Source organism: Centropristis striata, chromosome 9, assembly GCF_030273125.1.
Source record: "Centropristis striata isolate RG_2023a ecotype Rhode Island chromosome 9, C.striata_1.0, whole genome shotgun sequence".
Taxonomy (NCBI): Eukaryota; Metazoa; Chordata; class Actinopteri; order Perciformes; family Serranidae; genus Centropristis; species Centropristis striata.
The window spans coordinates 10,382,377-10,405,570 of NC_081525.1; the positions used below are offsets into that span (position 1 = coordinate 10,382,377).

Genomic DNA, 23,194 nt, shown 5'->3' on the forward strand with positions numbered 1-23,194 from the left:
TGCAAAATTTTATGTATTAAAATACAACAACAGACTCAAAACTGAGACTTCACACATGCAGATTAGAATATTAATGACAGGATTTGTATAATAATGTTTTACTTACTTATTTCCATTTCTGAGATGAATAGATGCAGCATCCACACGTCTGTGTTACTCCAGAAAATAGCGAAAATTGCAGCTTAGTCACATCTACAATTAAAAAGAAAAATCTGTTTTTTTAAAGGGAGTGAGTGATATTTGAGAGGCTTAAAGGGACCATTGGATCACAAATGTGTCCTGAATGGCACTTGTTTTTATTTTTACTCTGACATTCCAGTTAATGGAGAACGTGTTTCTGTTGCTAGGTAGAAAAAGCTCCACATCAGGAGTTAATGAGCTAAAGGAAGTCTGTGTGTAATAATACATGTATTTAAGAGTCACAGTGAGGTTTCTGGAGATTTATCAGAGAAAAAAACGGTTAAAATATATAAATTATTTTAATATTAATAGTTAGATTTTCCCCAGAAAACATCAGAAGACAAAAATCTACAGTGAATCTTTTTCAGGAGCAGAAAGTTTCCAGTTAAATGTAAATGTGTAAATGTAGCTACAGTTGTTTTTTCCAGATGAAAATATTTTTGTTTCTGAATAAAATGATCTAAAAAGTGACACGTTAACATGTGAGAGACTAAAGTTGTATATATTTGAAATATTAGCATGTTAATAATAGACTGTACATATTTTCTGTAGAAGACTGACTGTAAAAAAAAATGTTGATTTTAATATGTTTATATTATTATGAACTACTGTGGTCTGATTTAATAAATGTGATGTACGATCTGCTGAACTGAAGGATTTCTGTTTTATTTATTCATGCAGAAGATTAACATTCTCAACTCAACTCAACTCAACTTTTTTTGTAAAGCACTTTAAAACAACCACAGCCGCAACAAAGTGCTGTGCATAAACAAACAGAACAAGAGACAATAAAATAAATAAAACAGGAATAAACACTAAAATACATAGATTCATTGCTTTTTAAAACAATATAAAAAACAATAAATAAAAGCAGACCATAAAAACACTAAAACAAGAGCAGAGTCTCATGCGTGGTTAAAAGCCAAGGAATAAAAATAGGTTTTAAGATGAGTTTTAAAAATGGACAGTGAGGAGGCTTGTCTGATGTGCAAAGGTAGCTCATTCCATAGTTTGGGGGCTGCAACAGAGAAAGATCTGTCCCCTCTGAGCTTCCGTTTAGACCTCGGTACCTCCAGGAGCAGCAGATCAGCTGACCTGAGGCACCGAGCAGGAGCGTAGGGGTGGAGGAGCTCAGAGAGGTACAGTGGGGCGAGACCATTTAAAGATTTAAAAACAAATAAAAGAATCTTAAAATGGACTCTAAAATGCACAGGCAGCCAGTGGAGGGAGGCCAGGATGGGAGTTATGTGCTCCCTCTTACGAACTCCAGTTAAGAGGCGAGCAGCCGCGTTTTGCACTAACTGGAGCCGTGCGAGGGAGGACTGGCTGACTCCAAGGTACAGTGAGTTACAGTAATCCAGCCGAGATGTAATGAAGGCGTGGATTACTGTTTCAAAGTGCTTGTGCGTAAGGAAAGGCTTCACCTTAGCCAGCTGCCTGATGTGGAAAAAGCTTGACCTCACAACAGCACTAATCTGACGATCTAATTTAAAATCACTGTCCATCTTAAAACCTAAATTTAAAACAGTCGGTCTTAAAAAATCTGCCAGAGGGCCCAAGTCAAAATTCATTCATTCATTACCATTAACATACTTTATATAATTATATTCTGCCAGATGATTACTGTATTTTTATATATTTTATAAACCTAACCTGATCTGTATGTATTAGCATTGTGATATCAGTGCTGAGACGATTTGCAAGGATTTTGGAAAGTATTTTAGTATCTATTGATATAAAAGAAATTGGACGATAGCTTTTACAGTCCGTGGGCCCTTTGCCTTTCTTTAAAATCAAGGATATTAGAGCCTGAGATAAGGTGGGGGGTAACATTCCTCTTTCAAAAGCTTCATTATACATTTGTAACAAAAGTGGAGTGAGCTCATCCATAAAACACTTAAATAAAATTCTGCGGTCAACCCGTCGGGTCCGGGTGATTTACCAGTACGCAGCTTTAGGATAACTTCCTTTATTTCTTCTGCCGTGATTGCAGCATCAAGCATCTCACGGTGTTCTACATTCAAAGCTGGAAGGTCTTGAAATCCTCCTTGTTAAAAACAAAAGAAAACAGCAGACTAGTTTTGCCATCAAAAATGTATTTACACCATTGTTATACAAATGACCTACATTACAATGATTCATTTACATTAATTACACAGTATTATTTTTTACAATGTAGTAATTTTGACAGAAAATTAAATTATCACGTGGGAAAACAAAATATTCTTTAAAAAACAAACAAAATCAAGTAAATCTTTACTGAACTGGGCTGAGGCTCAAACAGACCACAGCTTGCTGAATGTAATACCCAGAGCTTAATCTACAGTACTTGTAAATAAATATAACAGTCATGTATTAATGAGAATATTTCACATGTGTTGTAGCAGGCTGACATGAACCTGAGGCATCATGTGAAAGTGGGAATGATGATAAAAAAAAAAGAGTTAGAGGCACTTTTGCAGGACAAAAACCTGTGATATTTACTACACTACACATCAGTGGTGAAAGAAGTATTCAGATATCTTACTTAACTAAAAGTACTAACACCACACTGTGAAATGACTCCGATACAAGCAATAGTCCTGCATTCAAAACTTACTGAGGTAAAAGTATCAGCATCAAAATGGACTTAAAGTATCAAAAGTAAAAGTACTCGTTATGCAGAATGGACCCACTCAGATTGTATTACAATTTCTAAATATATTATTACATTATTTGTATTGATGCATTTTTGTAAGGAGCATTTTAATTATGTATTCAATATTTACCTCAAAATGGAGTGAAGTAGAAGTATAAAGTTACATAAAATGGAAATACTCAAGTACCTGAAAAAATGCATTTTGTTACATTTTACGACTGCTACACATACAGGACTAGTGATTATCCTCATTGTAAACCTTTTTGTAAATGTATTAACAGTAAAAACAGCGTCAGTGTGAACAGAGTTAGAAATACGTTTCTTGAGATAACTATAAAAAAAAAACAGGCACTGACAGAACTGAGGTTGTTGTGTGCAAAAAATAAAAATGAAAGTGTTTGTGTTTAGAGCAGTACAATAACTTTACATTTCCAAGAGGCACAGTAGATACATAACTAAGACTGTAACAGCTCACCTGCCTTCTGGTGGCGGGCTCCAGTAAAGACAGGTGAAGTCGACTCTTATAATGTTTGGATCAAATCAGCCGGAAAAAAAGCATTTTAATCGACAGATTTTTGTTGTGATGAGGAAGAAGGATGGAAGCTTTTACATCCGTAGAAGTGGAGCCTGTAGTTTCTCTGTGGAGAGCTGATACTGCTGCTGTTTGATGATGTCCAGGCAGTCTCTGACAACCTGCAGACGAGGACAAAAAGTAGCCACAGTGGTAACAAAGTTAACCATTTTTTGCCCTTGTTATATTCTCCTCTCTGTGTCCTTGTATTTCACTGCAACATATAAAATCTCTATAAATCTATAAGTGCTGCAGCTCTATGGAATCAGCACAATCATGGCTAGAAGTGGGAACAACTCAAACATGTCTTTGTGCAGAATAACACAATTAGAATAACAGAAATCAGAAAAAAAGAACAAACAAGTTGAATTTCCCTGATATATATACATTTTTTAATTGGAATAAAATGGAATTTATATATTAACACTTTTCCAAGTGCCCACAAGTGTCAGGAATTTTAGAACATTTTAATTTAGATGGTTTTTTTTTGAGTAGTCGCCAAAAATAAGTTTATCATAGAAAGAAACTGTAAAAACATTATCGTCAAAGTTTGAACTTTCCAACGTAGTTTGAACAGATCAGAGGTTAATAAAGTTACTGATAGAAAAAGTAACTAAACTATTTCTGTTGAAATCACTTTGTCTCAATCAAATTGTTGCCAAAAACCTGTGCTTGCAACCTCTCCTGTCCTCTCCTCTCTGCTCTGTGTAAACAGCCTCTCCTGTCCTCTCCTCTCTGCTCTGTGTAAACAGATTTTCAGTGAATATTTGTCACGTGACCGTTGGTCTCAGCAGAATCAATCATGTCTTCACAGTGTCTCTGAGGAGCAGAATTTAATGTTTTTAACAGGATCTGGTTAGTGCAAACGCTTTATTTTAAATGACACATGTAGAATAAAGAGATTCTGACACAAATATCAACATTTTAAGACAAGTTTTGGTAACTTTTTATAACGGAAACATTTGTAACTGATGATCTGTTCAAGGAATGTCGGAAAGTTCAAGTTTCTTTCTAAAATAAACAGTGCATTTTTGACTCTTACAACAAGAAAAAATACACTGTGGTTGAGAGGATTAAGGATGAAATAGTTTTTTACCTTCCTGGTGTCCTGAGGCAGAATGACTCCGTCGTCCCAGAGCCTGCCGGAGGAGAAGAAAGCTGAGCTCTCCTCCTTCAGTCTCTGGTTCATCTTCTCCTCCTCCTGCTGCTGCTCGCTGTCAGGGGACAGCAGAGAGCCGGCGTGATCCGGAGCCGCCATCGACACTCTGGCGTTGGGCCACAGGAACAGGAAGTTAGGGTCGAAGGCCCGCCCACACTAGAGACGACCAGGAGACGAGTTCAGGTTATTGTGGGATTAACCCTGAATCCTAAATGATGAGAATAACTCCACTGATGTTTACTGGGACTCTCACCATGGCGTAGCTGTCGGCGCCGTGGCAACCACCGATCACCACGGTGATTTTGGGGACGGAGGCACACGCTACGGCTGACATCATCGAGCCCTGAGCCTTCAGACGGTTACTGTCCACCTCCGCCTGGAACACACAGACACAGATCTATGAAATCAGCACAATCATGGCTAGAAGTGGGAACAACTCAAACGTCTTTGTGCAGAGTAACACAGCTAGAATGAGAGAAATCAGAAAAAAAGCTATTTGAATTTCTGACACTAATGTCACAAATGTTGCAGCAAACGCAAAAAAGACAGCAAATGACTGTAAATGACCGTAAATGACCTAAAAGGACACAAAATAAGACAAAATGACCAAAAAGGAAAAAATGACCAAAATAAGTAACAAATGACCAAAATAAGACTAAATGACCAAAAAGGCACAAAATGACCAAAAAGCAAATACAAAATGACACAAAAAAGACACAAAAACGACCAAAACAGGACACAAAAGAGACAAAATGACAAAAAAAGACAAAATTATCAAAAAGGCACAAAATGACCAAAAAAAACACAAAATGACCAAAGAAACACAAGGTGACCAAAAAAAGACAAAATGACCAAAAAAGATGTAAAACGACCAAACATTATCTGATAAATAATCTTTTTTTTAAAAATTGGACTAAATTGGAATTTATATAGAAACGCCTTTCCAAGTGCCCACAAGTATCCAACTATTTAGTCAACTTTTTAAATTGCATTATGTATTTTGAAAGTGTGTGTGTGTGTGTGTGTGTGTGTGTGTGTGTGTGTGTGTACCTGATCTGTGCAGAGTGTAGCAGCAGCAGTGGGTGCTGTGTTCTGGAGGAAGAGGAGGGGGACGTCTCTCTGGTCACACAGCTGGACAAAGTGGCTTCCTTTCAGTGCGGCCTGGTACGACAGCTCCCCGTTGTTGGCCACTATCCCCACCAGGTGACTAACACACACACACACAAACACACACACAAATATTATTTTTCTATGGTGTTCCTCAAGATCGGTGTCATAATTCGGGCCATTTTGGAGTGATAAAAACTTCATATACCCATATCATAATGTTTAAAGCCCTTATACACTCCTTTTAACATTTAAATAAATAATAAAAAATAATGTTTATTACTGATCTAAATGTGGGGAGTACTTATTCCTCCCACTGTGTTGGAAACAACACAAGACAGAAACAATAAAACTGTGTGATCCGTTCAGTCTGGTCCAGGAGTTTGTTCCTCCAGTTTTCTTTGGTCACGGGATAGAGATTGAGATTTGTTTTGGTCGTCTGTCTGTTGGCGTCTGCTGATCTGATTAAGACGTTACAGAGGGCAGCTGCTAATCCCACGAGGTGAGGGGTCACTGAGTGGAAGGTGGAAACTCTGCACTATGGTCAGAGTTGGAACTTTCTGACAGACTTTGAACTGATCATAGGCTACTAAAGTTTCTTAAAATGTTGATATTTGTGTCAGAATGTCTTTATTCTACATGTGTCATTTAAAATAAAGTGTTTGCACTAACCAGATCCTGTTAAAAACATTAAATTCTGCTCCTCAGAGACACTGTGAAGACATGATTGATTCTGCTGAGACCAACGGTCACGTGACAAATATTCACTGAAAATCTGTTTACACAGAGCAGAGAGGAGAGGACAGGAGAGGCTGTTTACACAGAGCAGAGAGGAGAGGACAGGAGACACGGAAACACGACAATACTTCCATATATACAATATGTGGAGCGGTTTTGGTCATTTTACATCTCATGTGGGTTTTTTTTTGTAATTTTGTGTTTACAACAACATTCGTGTGACACTTGGAAAAGTGTCTATATATAAATTACATTTTATTCCAATTTTTAAAAATAATTAATTTGAGAAATTCAACTTGTTTTTTCTTTTTTCTGTCATTCTAACTGTGTTATTCTACACAAGGACATTTGAGTTGTTTCCACTTCTAGCCATGATTGTGCTGATTCCATAGAGCTGCAGGACTTATAGATTTATAGAGGTTTTATATATTGCAGCGAAATACAAGGACACAGAGAGGAAAATGTAAAAAGAGCAACAAAAAAAGCCCTGAAACAGCTTGTTGGGGTTCAGAGGGTTAAACTGTTAAATTATCATGATGTAATTATGAATTGAAGTCTTTAACTTGCCGTTAGTTGTCTGAAATGTACATGTTGTTCCTCCCCTTTGTGTGTGTGTGTGTGTGTGTGTGTGTTTGTGTGTGTGTGTGTGTGTGTATCTTTTACCCGTGTATCTTTGCGAAGCCAGTGACGAGTGTGTCTCCATAACGAGCTTTAAACTCCTGGAAGCGGCTCCCGTCCGTCAGCCGACTGACAACCTGAACAGAAACAATCAACAGCCTGTTTGTCTGTTTGTCTCTTTTGTCAACAACAACACTCACATCTGTATTTATTTTAACATACTGTACCATTCTAACATCCAGACTGTGGTCGTGACATTTCGGAGCGAGCCCCAGCAGCTCCTCTGAGCGATACAACGGCTCCTCCTCAGCTTCCCTCCTCTTCGTCTCCTCCTCGTCCTCCTCCTCAGGCAGTTGGAAGTTGAGGGTGGACACGATGTTTCTGGTGTAATCATACGCCTCCTTTTCTTCCCAGGCCAAATGATCCACGCAGCCGCTCACCCTGAAGCCAGACGATGTGAAATTATTGAGTGTGCTTGTAAGAGCAGACTATATACTCTCCACCGGGCTTCTTCCTATTTATTCTTCCGTTTCTTCCATGTTTTTTTCGGTCGACTACTCCTCCCAGAGGAAAAAAAGTAACAAAAATGACCCAAAAGATACAAAAAATAAAAAAAGACGTAAAATGACAAAAAAAAAAAAGACACAAAATGACAAAAAAAGACATAAAATTACACAAAAAGATGGTTGCACATACACTAAAAAGGTATCAAATCGACCAGCTCGGCCATGACAAGTGTGCTATGACTTTTTTAAGGGTTTAGGCAAACGGTTTCCAAATTATTCAGCAAAATCACGCCCAAAAATCCCCCCAATGTTACCCTTGAGGCTGAGTGGATGACATCATCGCTAGAGTGCAGAGGGAGAGAAAAATTTGTCAAAAAATACATTTCGAAACTGCGCTCGAGGCAGCAGATGCCACTCTACAGAAATAATTTATACATAGAAACGTAGGAAAATTTGTCTTCTCACTCCCATTGCTCTGCTAAAGCTGTCAGAGTTATAGTTTGGGCGTAGGACGCACAGAAATCCACCAACGCGCACCCACAGCCTTATAGACCGACATGGTAAAAAGGCGGGAAAATTTCCGGAGGAAAGCAGAGGTACCAGTTTGTTCTGATCGCTCTAAAAAACCAATTTCTTCATTTTTCTTCACAAAACACATATGTAGACGTTCAGGAAGAACTCAGGATGCTCAAAGTGAAGTCGGATCAATGATAGGAGCTACGGTTTGGCTAAAAATTATTTCTGTCTGAGGGGAACTTTCAGCTGTTTTTCTCTCTCTCTCTCTCTCTCTCAGTGGCGTCAAATGTCATGAGCAGCTGCGGTTGATTGCTGTGATTGTAAATGTTCTAGTTTTGAATGTTCTTTCTTTAATAACTGTATAATTTTATAAACCTACTCGGCGTGAAGCCGGGCTCCTCCCAGGTCTTCTGGCGTCACCTCCTCTCCCGTGGCGGCCTTGACGAGTGGCGGTCCTCCCAGGAAAATGGTCCCTATCTGGTGCACCATCACCGTCTCTTCTGCCATGGTGGGGATGTAAGCTCCACCCGCCGTGCACGACCCGCACACCACCGACACCTTCAGGAGGGTTAGACGTTTTTATTAAGAGCATTTTAAAACAGCAAAGATTTAATTTCATTTTCTGTTTAATTTTTAGGTCTGACACTTAATGAAGTTATTGTTTCATGATGTCTTTGTTTCCGTGGCACTCAAGGGACAATAAATAACAAAAATATATATATAATAATAATAATAATCATAGCTACATTTTTTTATTTAAAAATACAATTTGGCTCAGAATATCACAATCGTTGCATCCCTAATTCACAGCCTTTTTTATTTTTAGTTGTTCTATTAAAGCAGGACTGATAATAATGAAATAATAAATAAATAAATCAGTAAATGACTTGATTATTACAAGTAATATATTTTTTAAACAAATGTAGCATTTTCTCTTATTTATGTACTTTCCTATTCAATGTTCACTTTTATTTTTTTTTAATTAATTTTCAGTATTTTTAATTAATCTGGGTGGTTTTACATTTATTTCTGTGTTATTTTTTTACTTTGCATTTCCCCTTTTTTCATCCAAACCTATTTATTTCCATATTATTTTCTTATACATTTCTTTGTAATTTATATTTTATAGTATTTTTTTTTCTTTTGCAGCTTCCATACTCAGGTCAGGTTGGGAGCTACTGAATCAGAACATCTGAAGCCTAAAATAAATTGGCAAAATGGTCTACTTTTTCAGAAGTAGTAGCATGTGACCTGTGTCATTCTTGATCCTGTCGTCCTGCTTTATATTTCTTTACCTGTGCGATCTTCATGGCAGACATGATGGCTTCATTGTAGAACGTTCTTCCTCCGTGGTTCTTATCAGGAAAGACCTCTGACTGGAGAGGATAAAAGAGAAATTCATCCGATATTAGAGCAACATGATCTCCTCCATGCCACGCCGTATTAATGCAGTAATTCATGCAAAAGGAGCCCGTCCAAGTATTGAGTGTATATAAATTAATATATTTTTCAGAAGCCTGACATTTGTGTTTAAAATATCCTTTTTTTATTGATCGTATGTAATGTTCTAATTTTCTGAGACAGAGTTTTGTGTTTTCATTATCTCTAAGCCATAATCATCAAAATTACAATAAAATCAGGCTTGAAATATTTCACTCTGTGTGTAATGAGTCAATATAATATACGAGTTTTGCTTTCTGAAATAATTGACAAAAATTTTTTTTAGATGTACCTGTAGTATCTGAATGTGAACACATGCAGCCTGAACCACCTCCCAATGTGGTTTTTGAGATCCGATCTCAGTGCGTCCTGACATTGTTTTCACCAGTATTTAGAGCTGTCCACTTGTGTTCGGATCTCTCAGACCACGTTACTGCTAAATGGAAACCGAGTCATAGACACCCTCCACCTCTTATCATGTCGGAGGTAGTTGTGTGTGTGTGTGTGTGCGTGTGTACCTGCAGTGGTAGAAAGCCTCCTCCAGAGTCGACCAGGTAAACACAAGGCAGGCGGTTCTGAATTGCGACGTCCTGCGCCCTCAGCTGCTTCTTCACTGTGATTGGATACGCTGTGCCGCCTTTCACTGTCGCATCGTTGGCGATGAACACACACCACAGGCCTCTGATCCTGCCGATACCTGCACAGATACACATGCAAACACACACAGTGTAAGACTGTAGTTTGTATCAAAGGTGCAATGACCAGAATTTATAATAATATCTTTATTCTACATGTGTAATTTAAAATAAAGCGTTTGCACTAACCAGATCCTGTTAAAAACATTAAATTCTGCTCCTCAGACACACTGGGAAAACATGATTGATTCTGCTGAGACCAACGGTCACGTGACAAATATTCACTGAGAATCTGTTTACACAGAGCAGAGAGGAGAGGACATGAGAGGCTGTTTACACAGAGCAGAGAGGAGAGGACAGGAGAGGCTAGAAACATGATATTATCTAGTTATGTAGAACATGTGGAACAAACTTTTCTTCCTTATTCAAGAGCAAAAAACGCCCTGAAACGTCTTATTGTGGTTTTAAGGAGTGTAGTTTGTGGTCTCTGACCCGTCAGGCAGCCGGCTGAAGGGATGTCCCCGTACGGCAGACCCAGACCAGCGAACGGTGACAGCTCCAGGTAGTCGTCATCGTCCAGCAGGAGCCGCAGCCGATCCCTGACCAGCAGCTTCCTGTTTCTCTGAGTGTGTCTGGCGGTGGCCAGTTCTCCTCCACCTTTCTTTACCTTTTCGCTCCACTCCATGTACCTGACAAAGAAAGAGAGAGAGACAGACAGAGCTCCTGTAGAGCATTAAGACGTTTATTGTTACCCATAATGCAGTGGGGCTGATGAGAGGAGAACCTACTGCTGGTGGCAGCTGTTGCTGTTTCTCAGGTTCTCTTGGTACACATGTTGGTGGACGGGCTGCAGGGGCTGCTGCAGCAGCGGGAAGGCGCTCTGCAGGGCTCTCCTTCTCCTGACTGCAGAGCTCATACAGCGGACTGAACAGTGCCAGCGCTGCTCAGCCAGCCTTCAACACAACAAGCACAATAAACAGTGTTATCACTAGTTAGACAGCGTTGGCAGCACAATAAACACATGGCATGTTTTACATGAGAAGCTCAACACCGCCAGTATGTAAAGTTCTCTCAGGTTCGTAGATTGGAAGCCCAGAGAAAACACACCGGAGAAAAAGTCTGGTCACAATGCAGGCCTTTAATTAAAAATCAAATCAAATCAAAATGACTATCTATCCCCGAGGGTAAATCCAGTGAGTGTTAGCTCTGTTAGAATGAGACAGCCTGATGGCTGTAGGAGCGAAGGATCTTTTGGATCTAGCGGAGAGAGAGGAGCTGTCCACTGCTGTTTTTTTGGTCCATAAATGTGTTGTGTAGCAGATGATCCGGGTATTTCAAGATGGACTAGAACATGTTGACAGGTCATCTCTCCACCACCTCCTCCAGTGTGTCCAACCTGGCTCCAACCACAGAACCAGCTCTTTAGACCAGTCTGTCCAACCACCTTGTATCTCTGTGTGTGATGCTGCCTCCCCAGCAGACTGCAGCATAAAACAACACAATACCACCACAGACTGATAAAACATCTGCAGCATCTTACTACAGATGTCCAGAGATCTGAGCTTCAAGAAGAAAAAGAGGCAGCTCTGCCCCTTTTTGTAGAGAGCATGTGTGTTTAGGGACCAGTCCAACTTATTATCCAGGTATACACCTAGATACTTATAACTTGGCACCACCTCCATGTCCACCTAACATGTATTCACTGGCTGAAGAGGGGGCTTGAACCTGCAGAAATCTCTGATCATTTCCTTAGGTCACAGGTAGAGATATAGAGCTCAGACTGACACAGCTCTAACAGGATCCCCGTCACAATGAGCCCTGATCTCTGTAATAATTCACATTTTCTTTCTTCTACAGAAGTTGGACTGACACGCAAAGTGAATCCTATTAGCCAGTTACTTATGACACGGACAGGGCAACAGCTGTTCAAGTCTAAGGTTGTGGGTTTTTTCTTGTAAATTTGTGGGGGTTTTTCTTATAAATTTGTGTTTTTTTTCTTTTGAATTTGTGTTTTATTTCCTCATAAATATGTGAGTTTTTCCTATGAATACTATTAAGAAATTCAGACACATTTATTGGTTGGTTGGTTGGTTGGTTGGTTGGTTGGTGTGTGTGTGTGTGTGTGTGTGTGTGTGTGTGTGTGTGTGTGTGTGTGTGTTGTTGTAACCAGCGGGAATCTACCCTAAACAAGATAACATAATAATAATAATAATATTGTGAGAACACACTGCCCTGTCTCATGCCTGTCTGTGAACAAAGGACACAGCTACAGTGAAGAAAAACACACTGACTATCTGCCTTTTTATCATTTTTCTAATATAATAGAACAAATACAACCTGCTAGTGTCAGACTGCCTCCGGTCTGTCTCCATAACACTTTAACTGCACTGACAGATTCAACCCCAGCATTATGAAATTAATTATAAAACATTATAACACCATTTGATTCACATATTACATTAATATTGGATAATAAGTTGGACTGGTCCCCAAACACAGCCGTTCTCTACAAAAAGGGACACAGCCTCTTTTTCTTAAGGAAGCTCAGCGGCGATAAATAAAGTAATTTTGATTTGATTTGATTGATATTATGATGTGAAACTAGATATTGTCTTAGATTATATCCACTAAGTCAGAATATCCACATTACTGATAATTATTTCTCAAAAATCTTACTGTATTTTTTATTTGTTTAGTGTGAACACTCCACAGCCACATAGGTAGGAGCACAATAAACATGCAAGACTATCTATTAACCTTGGTGTTGTCTTCCACTCAGCCCTAAAATAAATAAATAAGTGCGGTTTCTTTCAGCTCCGATCCAAAAACGATCTGGATTGATACAGATCATCAATCATTCATTTGAAATTACAGATTGAGTTTCATTTAAATGTCTAAGTATTGTATTGTAATTGTCAAATCATATTTTAGTAGCTTTTTTCATATCGGGTCATATCAAATTGAATCAAATAAAAATTGTGTTGGCAGACCTTGTAAAAAATCAGCAAATATTGAATTGTTATGCAAAGAGCAGATATAAAATTGTATGATTTACACTCCCTAATTTACTGTATTATCAGATTATTATTTCTGACACATTCATTTATATTTTTAACTCTCTATATCGTATATATTGTTCCAACATTTTATATTATTTTTAGAGTGTTCATTTTTTTATATTCCTTCTTGTCTAAATTGTAAATTTCTTGTTGATATTGCTTGTTTCTATTGATTGTTGTTTTATTGATACTTCTTTCTATTTTTGCTGTACACTTTTCGCTGCTGTTACACTGAAAATGTCCACATTGTGGGACTAACAAAAGAATATCTAATCTAGTTGGTCGAGGTGGAGCTGATTTTATGAGTTTTGTAGTTTCTTACATGATGCATTTTCATAAATTCGTAAAATCTTTGTTAAAAAAACAACTCCAGTAGCTTAAGCTGCCAGAGAAATGCATGGTGTAAAAATTAGATGTAGTGGAGTAGAAGAAAAAAAGCAGCATAAAACAGAAATATTGAAGTTAATGTACTTAGTTACAGTCCACCGCTTGTTGATTATACATCAGTTTGCTGTTTATTCCTCTTGTGGACTCTGTGTATATTTTTGTATTTTCTACATGTATTACTTTGTTACTAATGCTGATACTTTGTTTCTTTCAGGCTTGAAGGACATTTACTTAAGTAGTTTACTTAAGAACAAGTTTGAGTTGTACTTTAACCACGTATTTACATTTTATGCAACTTTATGCTTGTACTCCACTACATTTTAGAGGTAAATCTTGTACTTTTTACTCCACTACATTTAGATGCCAGCTTTAGTTACTTTTCAGGTCGAGATTGAACATGAAAAGCATGATTTTTCTTCTAAATTAAACCTCAGAACACTATATTTAGTAGAAAAAATTAGCCTTACCTTGAGAAAATGACAATGCTGCTTACATAAATGCATCAATTATACAATTATATGTATAAAACAATCTAAGTTGGTCCATTCTGCATAATAAGCACTTTAACTTTTGCTACTTCAAGCACATTTTGATGCTGATAAGTGAGTTTTGAATGCAGTACTTTTACTTGTAGTGGAGTATTTTAGTACTTTTACTTCAGTAAGATATCTGAATAAGTATTTCTCCATGGTTTATTTGACATAACTGTTTTCTTGTGAGGCTGCTGTCGTCTTTATTATCTTCAAGCAGCATTTACAGTCATAGAAAAAAAATATTAGACCACCCTTGTTTTCTTCGATTTATTGTTCGTAAAAAGACAGTTTCCATGGTTTTCGTGATAATAACCAAAATCATTGTTAAGAAAACCATGGAAAATGTCTAGATATCAGCTCTTAAATTAAACTCTTATCAGTTGTTTTTGTTGTTATCATTATAATTGTCCAAACAAATGTACCAGGCATAATACATTTCTAATACATTTTTCCATGACTGTATTTCTATAGATAGTTAATAAATTACCGCTGATGTAGCCGTATGTAATGTATAGGATAACTAAAAATAGACGATAATGTCCACAAATATGAGACACATGAATCAATACATATTTATCACGACATATGTGTTTTTTCGTGTAGCCTATAGAAAAGATTTTACACGAGAAAAGTTCTGTTCTTGCCGCGTACATATAGAAATGTATGCCAAAGGTCGCATGCTATAGACACTAGAGGGTATTTAAGTGATAAATCAATTGAGTTATGAATGGAGAAGGTGTAAGGCCTCTTACCTCACCATGAAGCGGTACATGTCTGTCTGAATGTGGTGAAAAACAGCTACTAACGCTAATTTAGTGGCTAATAAACAAACAAAACAACCTAAAGTGGAAGCATCGCTGTAGATCCTATGTTGTGCTCTAGATCCAAGCAACCGGACGGTGACAGGTTGATAGAGGCTTGAGGAGTGTGATTGGTTGAGGTTCGAGAGGAGCCAATCAGAATCAGAGGAAAGCCAGAGGAGGGCGGGTCTTAAATTCACCAACGCCCGGTGGTTAGGGTTCTAGCATCAGCATCCACTTCCTCTTTAGTGAGCTTGTTGGCACTTTGCCATCTGGAAAACAAATTTGCGCCCCCTATAGGAAAGGAAGATGGATAAAAATATTAAATAATAATAATAAAATAGCAATAATAATAATAATAATAATAATAATAATAATAAATTAAAAATATACAAATAAACATGTAAACATATAATATATATGAAAAAACATTACAAAAAATATTTAAAAAGGTATTTTCTCAATAAAAAATAGCTGTACAGTATGATATAAACACATAATAGTAGTAATATATTTTGTTTATAGCTAGCACTTTTTCAAAAACATAACATAACACAGAAAATAAGTCCACCCTTCCATCCATTTTCTCTGCCATAGAAAATAAATAATAACTTTAATAAATAACATGCAAGTATATAATAAAACTGTTTAACTGTAATATTCAAGGACAGTGGTGATATTATATTATCCATCTATCTATCTATCTATCTATCTATCTATCTATCTATCTATCTATCTATCTATCTATCTATCTATCTATCTATGAAGTTCTTTTCTCATTTTATCTTTATTTATGACTACAGCTGTAGCGACACCTTTTGGCCGCTAGATGGAGCTACTCATTCACCAATTAAAGAGTTTCTTATGTTTCAGCAGTAATTTTAAACATTTACAATAATAACACAAACTGATACACAACCCAGTGAAATAATGTTTCCATGGCAGAAATACAACCATTAGAGGATCTTTTACAGCAATAAATTATCTGTTTTGGCTTTAGAGCTTTTTTTTTATTTTATTTTTAAATAAATGCTTGCTGTACTAATTTGATTTTTTTTTTTTTACACTATTGTGTAGGAAGATCACAAAAAATGCCTTGGAATTGGGCAAACAGAAAGGGTCTTTACTCTGTAAATGTTTTCCAATGCAAAAAAGTCAGATCTTGGTGACAGCACTATATACTATTTTCAGTAAAGTTACACATTACTGTATTTAGTGAGGTAACTGCAACACAATGAATATGTATGTTTCACATTTTAACTGCATATGTTCTTTGCAATTTTGTTCACAGCATTGTGCAATAGAAAAAATACATCCTTATTAACAACAAACATAAACTCCCTTTGGGTAGAGCTGTGCACACCTGTAAACAATATTGCAGTACATATTGGAAATGAACATACAACATTCCTCTCTGTCTGGCCACATAGTTTAATCTACATCACAGCCAATATCATCTCTTGCAATGCAGCGAGGAAAGTATCTCCTCGAGTGGCGAAGGACTCTGCTGTGATGTCATCACATGTCATCCCCTTCCTCCACACACCCTCACCCCTCTTACACGAGGCTGACCTTCCATTTCTGTGTCACAGTGTTGTAGAAATGGTCTTCACTACGTCCTGCTTGGTTCATGCTTGTAAAATGGGGGTTTATGGGATTCAGCTCTGAGTGATTGTAGAGAATTGGCTTATCATTTGTTGCAACTAATGCTTCACACAGCCCTTCTCATCAGTGAAAGCTGAGGTTCACCTGAGAGAAATTATTCAATTTAGGAGACATTTTCAGGAAAAAGAAAGGATTTTTAAAAATGTATAAAATTTGCTTGACATATTTTGACAACTAGTTCAACATTTTTGTGTGTAATGACTCAAGCAATGAAATGAGGAATATTAGTTTTATATTGAATGACTATTCAGCATTCACAAGTATAGTTAATTTTGACTGACATGACATAAGCAAATGATAATGTTATAAAACAGCAGAGAGTTGTATGAAAGCAATTGATGACTGTCCAAAAGCACTGCAATTTGTTGTAAGGAATGAGAAACTGCTACTATGATGTGCACAAATGACTAAATGTTGTGGAGGTTGAACTAACTGTTGTGCAAATATTATTAGTGATGTGAGAAATGCACCAAAGTGACTGAGAAAAACTGTAATGTGTGACCACTGTTGTTAATTGTTTATTTTTATCTTTAACTGCATTTTAAAATTTAGATATCAAAGGGCTGATTAAAGTGCAGAGTGCTGAAGTATTACAGTGTTAGGTGCGTAATTATATTGCCCGATTGCACAGTAAATATAAAGTGCTATTTTAAATGCACAATACTTAATACACATTACATGAATTAAATACCAGCATGGTAATTATATGATATTGGGAGTACCCATTTTTAAGAATATAAAGTGCATCTTGCCTTGCACGTAGCCCTAATACCTAAAAAGTAAATAAATATATAATAAATAGCGAAAATATTAATGGGGAAGAGGGAGTATAGTAATGATAGTAAAGCAGTGATGTGTATGTCTGTACTCACTGGAAATTGCAGATGGTACCACAACAATTAGCTAACATTAAAGAAATATACAAGTTTAGGCACGGTTGTGGCAACAGTTTTGGGGCCGGGGGTGGTGCGGGGCCCCTGGTTGGGGCGGCCCTGCTGCCTGAGGCGGACAGAGAGCAGCAGCAGCAGGAGGAGGAGGAGGAGTGTTTGTCGGCAGACAGTCAGTCAGAAGGACCGGAGTCCCAGCGGCAGTTTAGGAGAGTCTGAGCGGGGAAATCTGTGTCCAATACGGGAGAAGTCAACAGGGGGATTCCGCGATGAGTTGGGGAACGGAGCTCTGGGTATGTTTGAACTCTTTTTACCTGTGTTTTTGACTCACTGTGCGGCTTTTTGTGTGTGTGTTTTTTGTTGTTGTCCCGGTCAACACACGGCCAGTTGGGAGTGGGAGGAGAGGTGCTGTGTTACCTTTTAGCTTTGTGTGTCGGCTAACGTTCAGCTAGCTGTTAGCCGGCGAGGCTAACGCTGAAGCTAACCCGCTGTGCACCTTAACGGCTGTGACAGCGGAGCGGCGGAACAAAAGGCAGACTGCAGCCGACTCCCGGGCTCAGACAGCCGGGGGCGGCGGGGTCGAGCTGCCGCCGCCTCCGCCCGGTGACTTATCAACCACATCTTACCGGCTGAATTGGTGTTTTTTTGGTTTGTTTGTTTCACTGGCAAGTTACGAAGTTGTATGTTGAGGTTTATTTTTTTTTGGGTGTCACACCCTGTTTCAAAAAGAAGCTGGCAAGGATTCCCGGTGTTACGGTTTAACTGGTGACAGGTAAAGACAAAAAAAAAGAAAAGAAAAGAAAATACGAGGCTGCTCTCTTTGCTTAGTTATTTTATTTTATCTCTGGAATCTACATAAAGATGTGTAAGTGTGAGTGTGTTTAACCCACAGACGGATTTGGCTGAAAGTCACCAGTTAAAATGGTCACCAGTTAAACCGTAACACCGGCAGCAGCAGGGAGGAGAACCCGGCTCAGACCACCCTCCTGTCGGTGTAAAATTTAAACATTAACCGTAACTTCACAGCCGTTGGTCCCTGATTGAGCCCTATGTGTGGGCAGTTATCCAACCTTTTGTCTTAACTTCCATGTGACACATGAATTAACCAAATTAATTCACCTCAAAACGTCTTCCTGAGCCATTAAAACTCACCGAGCAGCCAAATACAGCTCATTTATTTTATATTTTAATACTTAATTCACTCAATAATTAGCTGCTCTTTGTCAATACAGTAAATATCAGTAAGTGAATGCCTCATGTTACCTCAGAGCCTTGTCCCAAAGTGGATATTAATGATATTTGGTTTAATTTGGAGTTCATTTATTAGATATTTGTTTGATTAAGAGTCAAAGCTGACATATGGAAAAAAATATTAGACCACCTTTGTTTTCTTCAATTTTTTGTTCAATTTAATGCCTGGTACAACTCAAAGTACATTTGATTGGACAAATATAATGACAGCAACAAAAATAGCTCATAAGAGTTTAATTTTAGAACTGATATCTAGACATTTTCCATGGTTTTCGTGATAATAACCAAAATCATGATCAAGAAAACCATGGAAATGTCTAGATATCAGCTCTTAAATTAAACTCTCAACAGCTATTTTTGTTGTTATCATTATATTTGTCCAAACAAATGTAGTTGTACCAGGCATTAAAATCAACAAGAAATTAAAGAAAACAAGGGTGGTCTAACTAATAATTTTTTCCATGACTGTATATTTTGGGGTGTTGGCCATCACAAGCTGTTGTAACCAGAGAGGCAACCGGCAGCATCCTCTCTCTGTGTGTGTGTGTGTGTGTGTGTGTGTGTGTGTGTAAAGGAGGGGGGGGGATGATACTCCTCCAGCTGACCTCAGTGGTTATTATCTGCAGTTTAATATAAGCTAATTTTTTGCTTGCTCAGCCCTCAAACGTAACTTGACCGTGCTGCCACAGACAAAGAGATAACTGTTCGCTTGTCTGTGATTCAAAGGGATTTTGAAATATTACGCACACATGGACACAGATGTGATTTGTCAGGATTTTTGTGCGTTTTTTTTACTCTCCCATTCACGTTATCCATTCAGGGTTTTTTTCTTCCCTTTTTTGTTTCCTGGCGTTGATTTGTGTGGATAGGAAGAAATCAGCTGTGTTTCAGTTTTTATTCCCAGTTTAACAGATGGACAGACTGGCTCATGTTTTAGACTGGAAGGGAAATGGAAATATCATTTTATGCCTGTTTCTAAAGGAGCTAAAATGGTAAATTGATTAGTTGATCAACAGAAATAATAACTGACATGTATTGTGGTAATAGAGGAATTAAGGCAGGAATAGTGAAAGAATTACAATGATTTCAACCTTTTCCTTGTTATATGTCATTGTAAATTAAATATTTTGGGACTTTAAGACATTTCAAGATGTTGTGTTTGGCTCTCTGAAGTTTTTTTTTTTAATGTTTATAAAATACACCAAAAGATGATCTCTTAATTGGAAAAATGATCGGAAGATTAATTGATAATAAATAAAAATAACTTGTAGCTGCAGCCCTAGTATGACTGTAACTGCTTCAGCCAATTTCTTTATCAGAAAGAGATTAGAGAAGATTTTTCTGCCTCTAAATGTTGCTGCCATCAATCATTCAGTTGCATGAACATAAGAATGGAACTGAAATGTATGATTATTCTAGTGATCAATTCATCTGTTTGTGATTTGTTTTCTGTAAGTAATCAATTATTAACATCCATAAAATGTCCCTTAAACTGTGAAAATGGCCATCACATGCTATTCATGCTTTGTTGAACAACCAATAAATAAATAAAAATTGACAAACAGGTTGTAGGAATACGAAATAACACCGTTGGATAGAAATTTAACAGCAGGATTTTAAAACGTCCAACTACAACTAATGTCATAAATCCACCATCAGAAGTCCCAAAGAAATAACTAAATATTTCGTAAACATATTTAAAATTTTGTCTTAATTTCTACCATGACACTGTCATTAAGCCTGTTTCCTTCCATCTCTGCATCATCATCTGTGCTGTGGCGAAGCAGCAACACGCTCTGCTGAGCGGGGACGCTCGCTGACGGGCCGTCATAATCCCCTCAATCCACTGATGAGATTAATGTGTTGGCCGCCTGATGTCAGATTACACATGATTGGCTGCCTGATGTCAGATTACGGATTATTGTCCGCACGATGGGATGTAAACCTGTTGATTGGCTGTGTTAAATACAGATGCCTCGCTGTCTAATGTCAGACATTAGACGTTATTGACTGTCTTTATTTCATAGGCCACGATGGTCAAATAGCAGATTACAGTTGTTGGTCAAATACCTTTTTAATATGATTTCTTGCTTCATGAATGATAAGTGCACAGAGTCAGCCATCAGACATTTGAAATGTCTCTGGATGCAACTATGTCCAACTAGGGATGGCAATAATTAATCAATGATCGACTAATGGTTGTTAAGAATTTGGTCGATGACATGGAATTTTTAATAGATCTGTGTATTTTTTTTTTAACTTTAATGTTATTTCTGACTGCGTATCAGTATCACTGAACTGAAACATGGCCAAGCATTCAGTTCTGTGGTCGTACGTCAATAAGCCAATGAGCTGAGAATTAAGTTAGATAAAAATCTACAGTTTGCAAACTGAAAGTTGCAATAATAATTATAAAACACACAGAAATACAAGAGGATTAATTTGAGCAAAACTAGCTTACTGTATCAAATCTTGTTGGCATGAATTACTTTGATTACTTTGAGTTTGATTTGAACCAAAACTTATTCAAACACAAAACACACTTAAATATGCAGATTACTGTCAAAACTAACCTCATGCCTCTTCGGGGGCTAAAACATAAAACATTGAACTCCTTGACGTTATCTTTACAGGTTAATCTCACTGAATTAGTTTTACGATGGACAGGAAGTCTCTGTTCGTCCTTTCAAAATATAAGCGTCCGTTATCAAAACAGGCTTTTGCATACTGCTGTGTATATATATATATATATATATCTTATTTTGCCTATGGATGCATGCAGCGATTAATCAATTAATTGACTGTTAACGTTATAGATGCTCGAGTTGGCAGGTTTCTTCCAAACGCCCATCCCTAGGACCAACAGTCCTAAATGTCAAGATATTTCTTTAAAAGTCATATAATATATTTTTTAAAAGCAGTGATTCTGCATTTTAAATTGCTATATCAGATCATATTTGGCATTTTTGTTTAAGAGATTAATAAAATGACTGCTCTGATTATCAAAATAGCTGTTAATGGATTAATCCAAAATGTATGGATTATGACCCAGTGAAACCAAGCCAACTGCTCAGTGTTGCATATTTCTGCTGGTTGTGACCCATTCCTAGTTTTTTATTTGAATAATCTTGAGAGGAAACACAAATTTGTGCAGCAAAATGTATTTTTATTCTTTTCTATCCCTTTGATCATCTTGCGAGCCCTCAGTTTTATCAACACATGGTGCGTCCCAACCCCTAAATTGTAAACCAATGGACAACTTCATTCATTTTTTTCCATGAAGCATATGAATAAAAAGCGTATAGCATTCAAGGCAGCATTATGTTCATTGAAGCTTGATGCCTGTGCTTCGCCCTGTGTCTGGCTCTTCCCAAGGTCTTTGAGACATTACAAAGCGAGCGAGGAACATCCTATTACCGCGCTGGCTTCCTGCCCTCCCAGACACACATAAAGTAGGAAGTGTTGGTCTGAATTAAAGCTCTGTGTGCGTTCGGTGTGTGCGCTCAGTGCCAGGATGCTGCCATGCTGTGCTCTGGTCTGCTTGGTTGAGGTGAGCCCGAGGCCAGCAGAGTGGAGCGGCCAAGTCTGACTGAAGGACAACGGGCTGACGGGCAGTCGTCTCCGCTGATCGGCCAAACTGAAAGACAAGGATAAAGGGATAAAGGGTGGAAAGGTAGAGGACAGGGGATGGGCTTTAAACGGTTGGCTAGACTTTTACTTTGAAGTCTATCAGCTGTTTAACGCAGAGGAGACTTTAGAGGCGCAGATTCAGAGCAGCGAGCAGGTTTTTTTAATACTGTCCTGCAGATCAAAGGGTCACCAGGGTTTGCTTTTCTCTCCTTCATGCATTGTGTGGGATTTGAAAAGGCTTATTACTGGCTTCCCTCAGGTGTCCTGTGGGAGGTGTTGTAGTAGACTGGGGTGGTGGGGTTACATATGAATCATTTGATACGTGGAGCAGGAGGATGGTTTTATTCTTGGCACCAGTGGTACTCGATATATCCCCACTCCTGTTTACAGTATTTATAGACCGTAGCCTGCAGAATGATTGAAAGGTAACATCTATGATGCTTTCACATTGTGTTGTCTTGCTTTATCAGACCATCATCCCAGCTCTTAATGAGGCTTGGGCAATATATTAAGATATATTTGCATTGATTTTAAAGTCTTCTTCATGCCTGTTAACTTGAGATTCTGAAGACTTGGTCGTCCAATCAACCCTTGTTATGTCACCATATGATTAATTCATTAGTTGATCAACAGAAAATTAAAATCCAGTGAAGATTAGATTAGATAGATTAGATTAGATTAGATTTATCAAAGTGATTTAGACAGAAATATCACAATTTTAAGCTTCGTTTTGGTCACTTTTTCTAATGGAAGCTTTCATAACCCATTATCCATTCAAGGACTGTCAGAGAGTCCAACTTTTGATAATAAAGCCATTTTTTTGCAGTTTCTTTCTGCGATAAATGCTGTATTTTTTTCCCGATCTTTTAATGAA

The 23,194-nt window shown here is 37.7% G+C and overlaps 3 protein-coding genes across 4 annotated transcripts in view; 2 read left to right on the forward strand and 1 right to left on the reverse strand.

The window, feature by feature from the left end:
• Positions 1 to 829, forward strand: part of bcar3 (BCAR3 adaptor protein, NSP family member) — an 85,186-nt gene extending 84,357 nt beyond the window's left edge. The window contains exon 20 of the mRNA XM_059341630.1: positions 1 to 829. This exon is cut by the window's left edge and continues 1,011 nt beyond it. The gene's annotated coding sequence lies outside the window, so the exon portion shown is untranslated.
• A 1,442-nt stretch (positions 830 to 2,271) lies between these two features.
• Positions 2,272 to 14,996, reverse strand: LOC131978442 (methylcrotonoyl-CoA carboxylase beta chain, mitochondrial-like). The gene is made up of 12 exons (XM_059342134.1): positions 14,840 to 14,996; positions 10,897 to 11,061; positions 10,601 to 10,797; positions 9,992 to 10,170; positions 9,329 to 9,409; positions 8,413 to 8,591; positions 7,239 to 7,452; positions 7,057 to 7,148; positions 5,599 to 5,755; positions 4,802 to 4,924; positions 4,486 to 4,704; positions 2,272 to 3,511 (listed from the first exon to the last, which is right to left on the reverse strand). Exons 1-12 carry the CDS (start codon positions 14,857 to 14,859, stop codon positions 3,425 to 3,427), a joined length of 1,713 nt encoding a protein of 570 aa, XP_059198117.1. The 5' UTR covers positions 14,860 to 14,996; the 3' UTR covers positions 2,272 to 3,424.
• Positions 14,997 to 17,597: 2,601 nt separating this feature from the next.
• fnbp1l (formin binding protein 1-like) overlaps positions 17,598 to 23,194 on the forward strand; it is an 82,109-nt gene continuing 76,512 nt past the window's right edge. For both annotated transcript variants that reach the window (XM_059342044.1, XM_059342043.1), the window contains exon 1: positions 17,598 to 17,732. In XM_059342044.1, coding sequence (XP_059198027.1) covers positions 17,709 to 17,732 — 24 coding nt within the window. In that variant the 5' untranslated portion in view covers positions 17,598 to 17,708. The remainder of the gene's footprint in view (positions 17,733 to 23,194) is intronic.

Excerpts from the sequence above, each read along its gene's own strand:
- LOC131978442 (XM_059342134.1), bottom strand. The coding sequence starts at position 14,859 with ATGTACCGCTTCATGGTGAG. Across the intron at positions 7,149-7,238 it reads ACAGTCTGGATGTTAGAATG|GTTGTCAGTCGGCTGACGGA; the intron begins GTACAGTATGTT and ends GTTTCTGTTCAG. Across the intron at positions 4,705-4,801 it reads GCGCCGACAGCTACGCCATG|TGTGGGCGGGCCTTCGACCC; the intron begins GTGAGAGTCCCA and ends GGTCGTCTCTAG.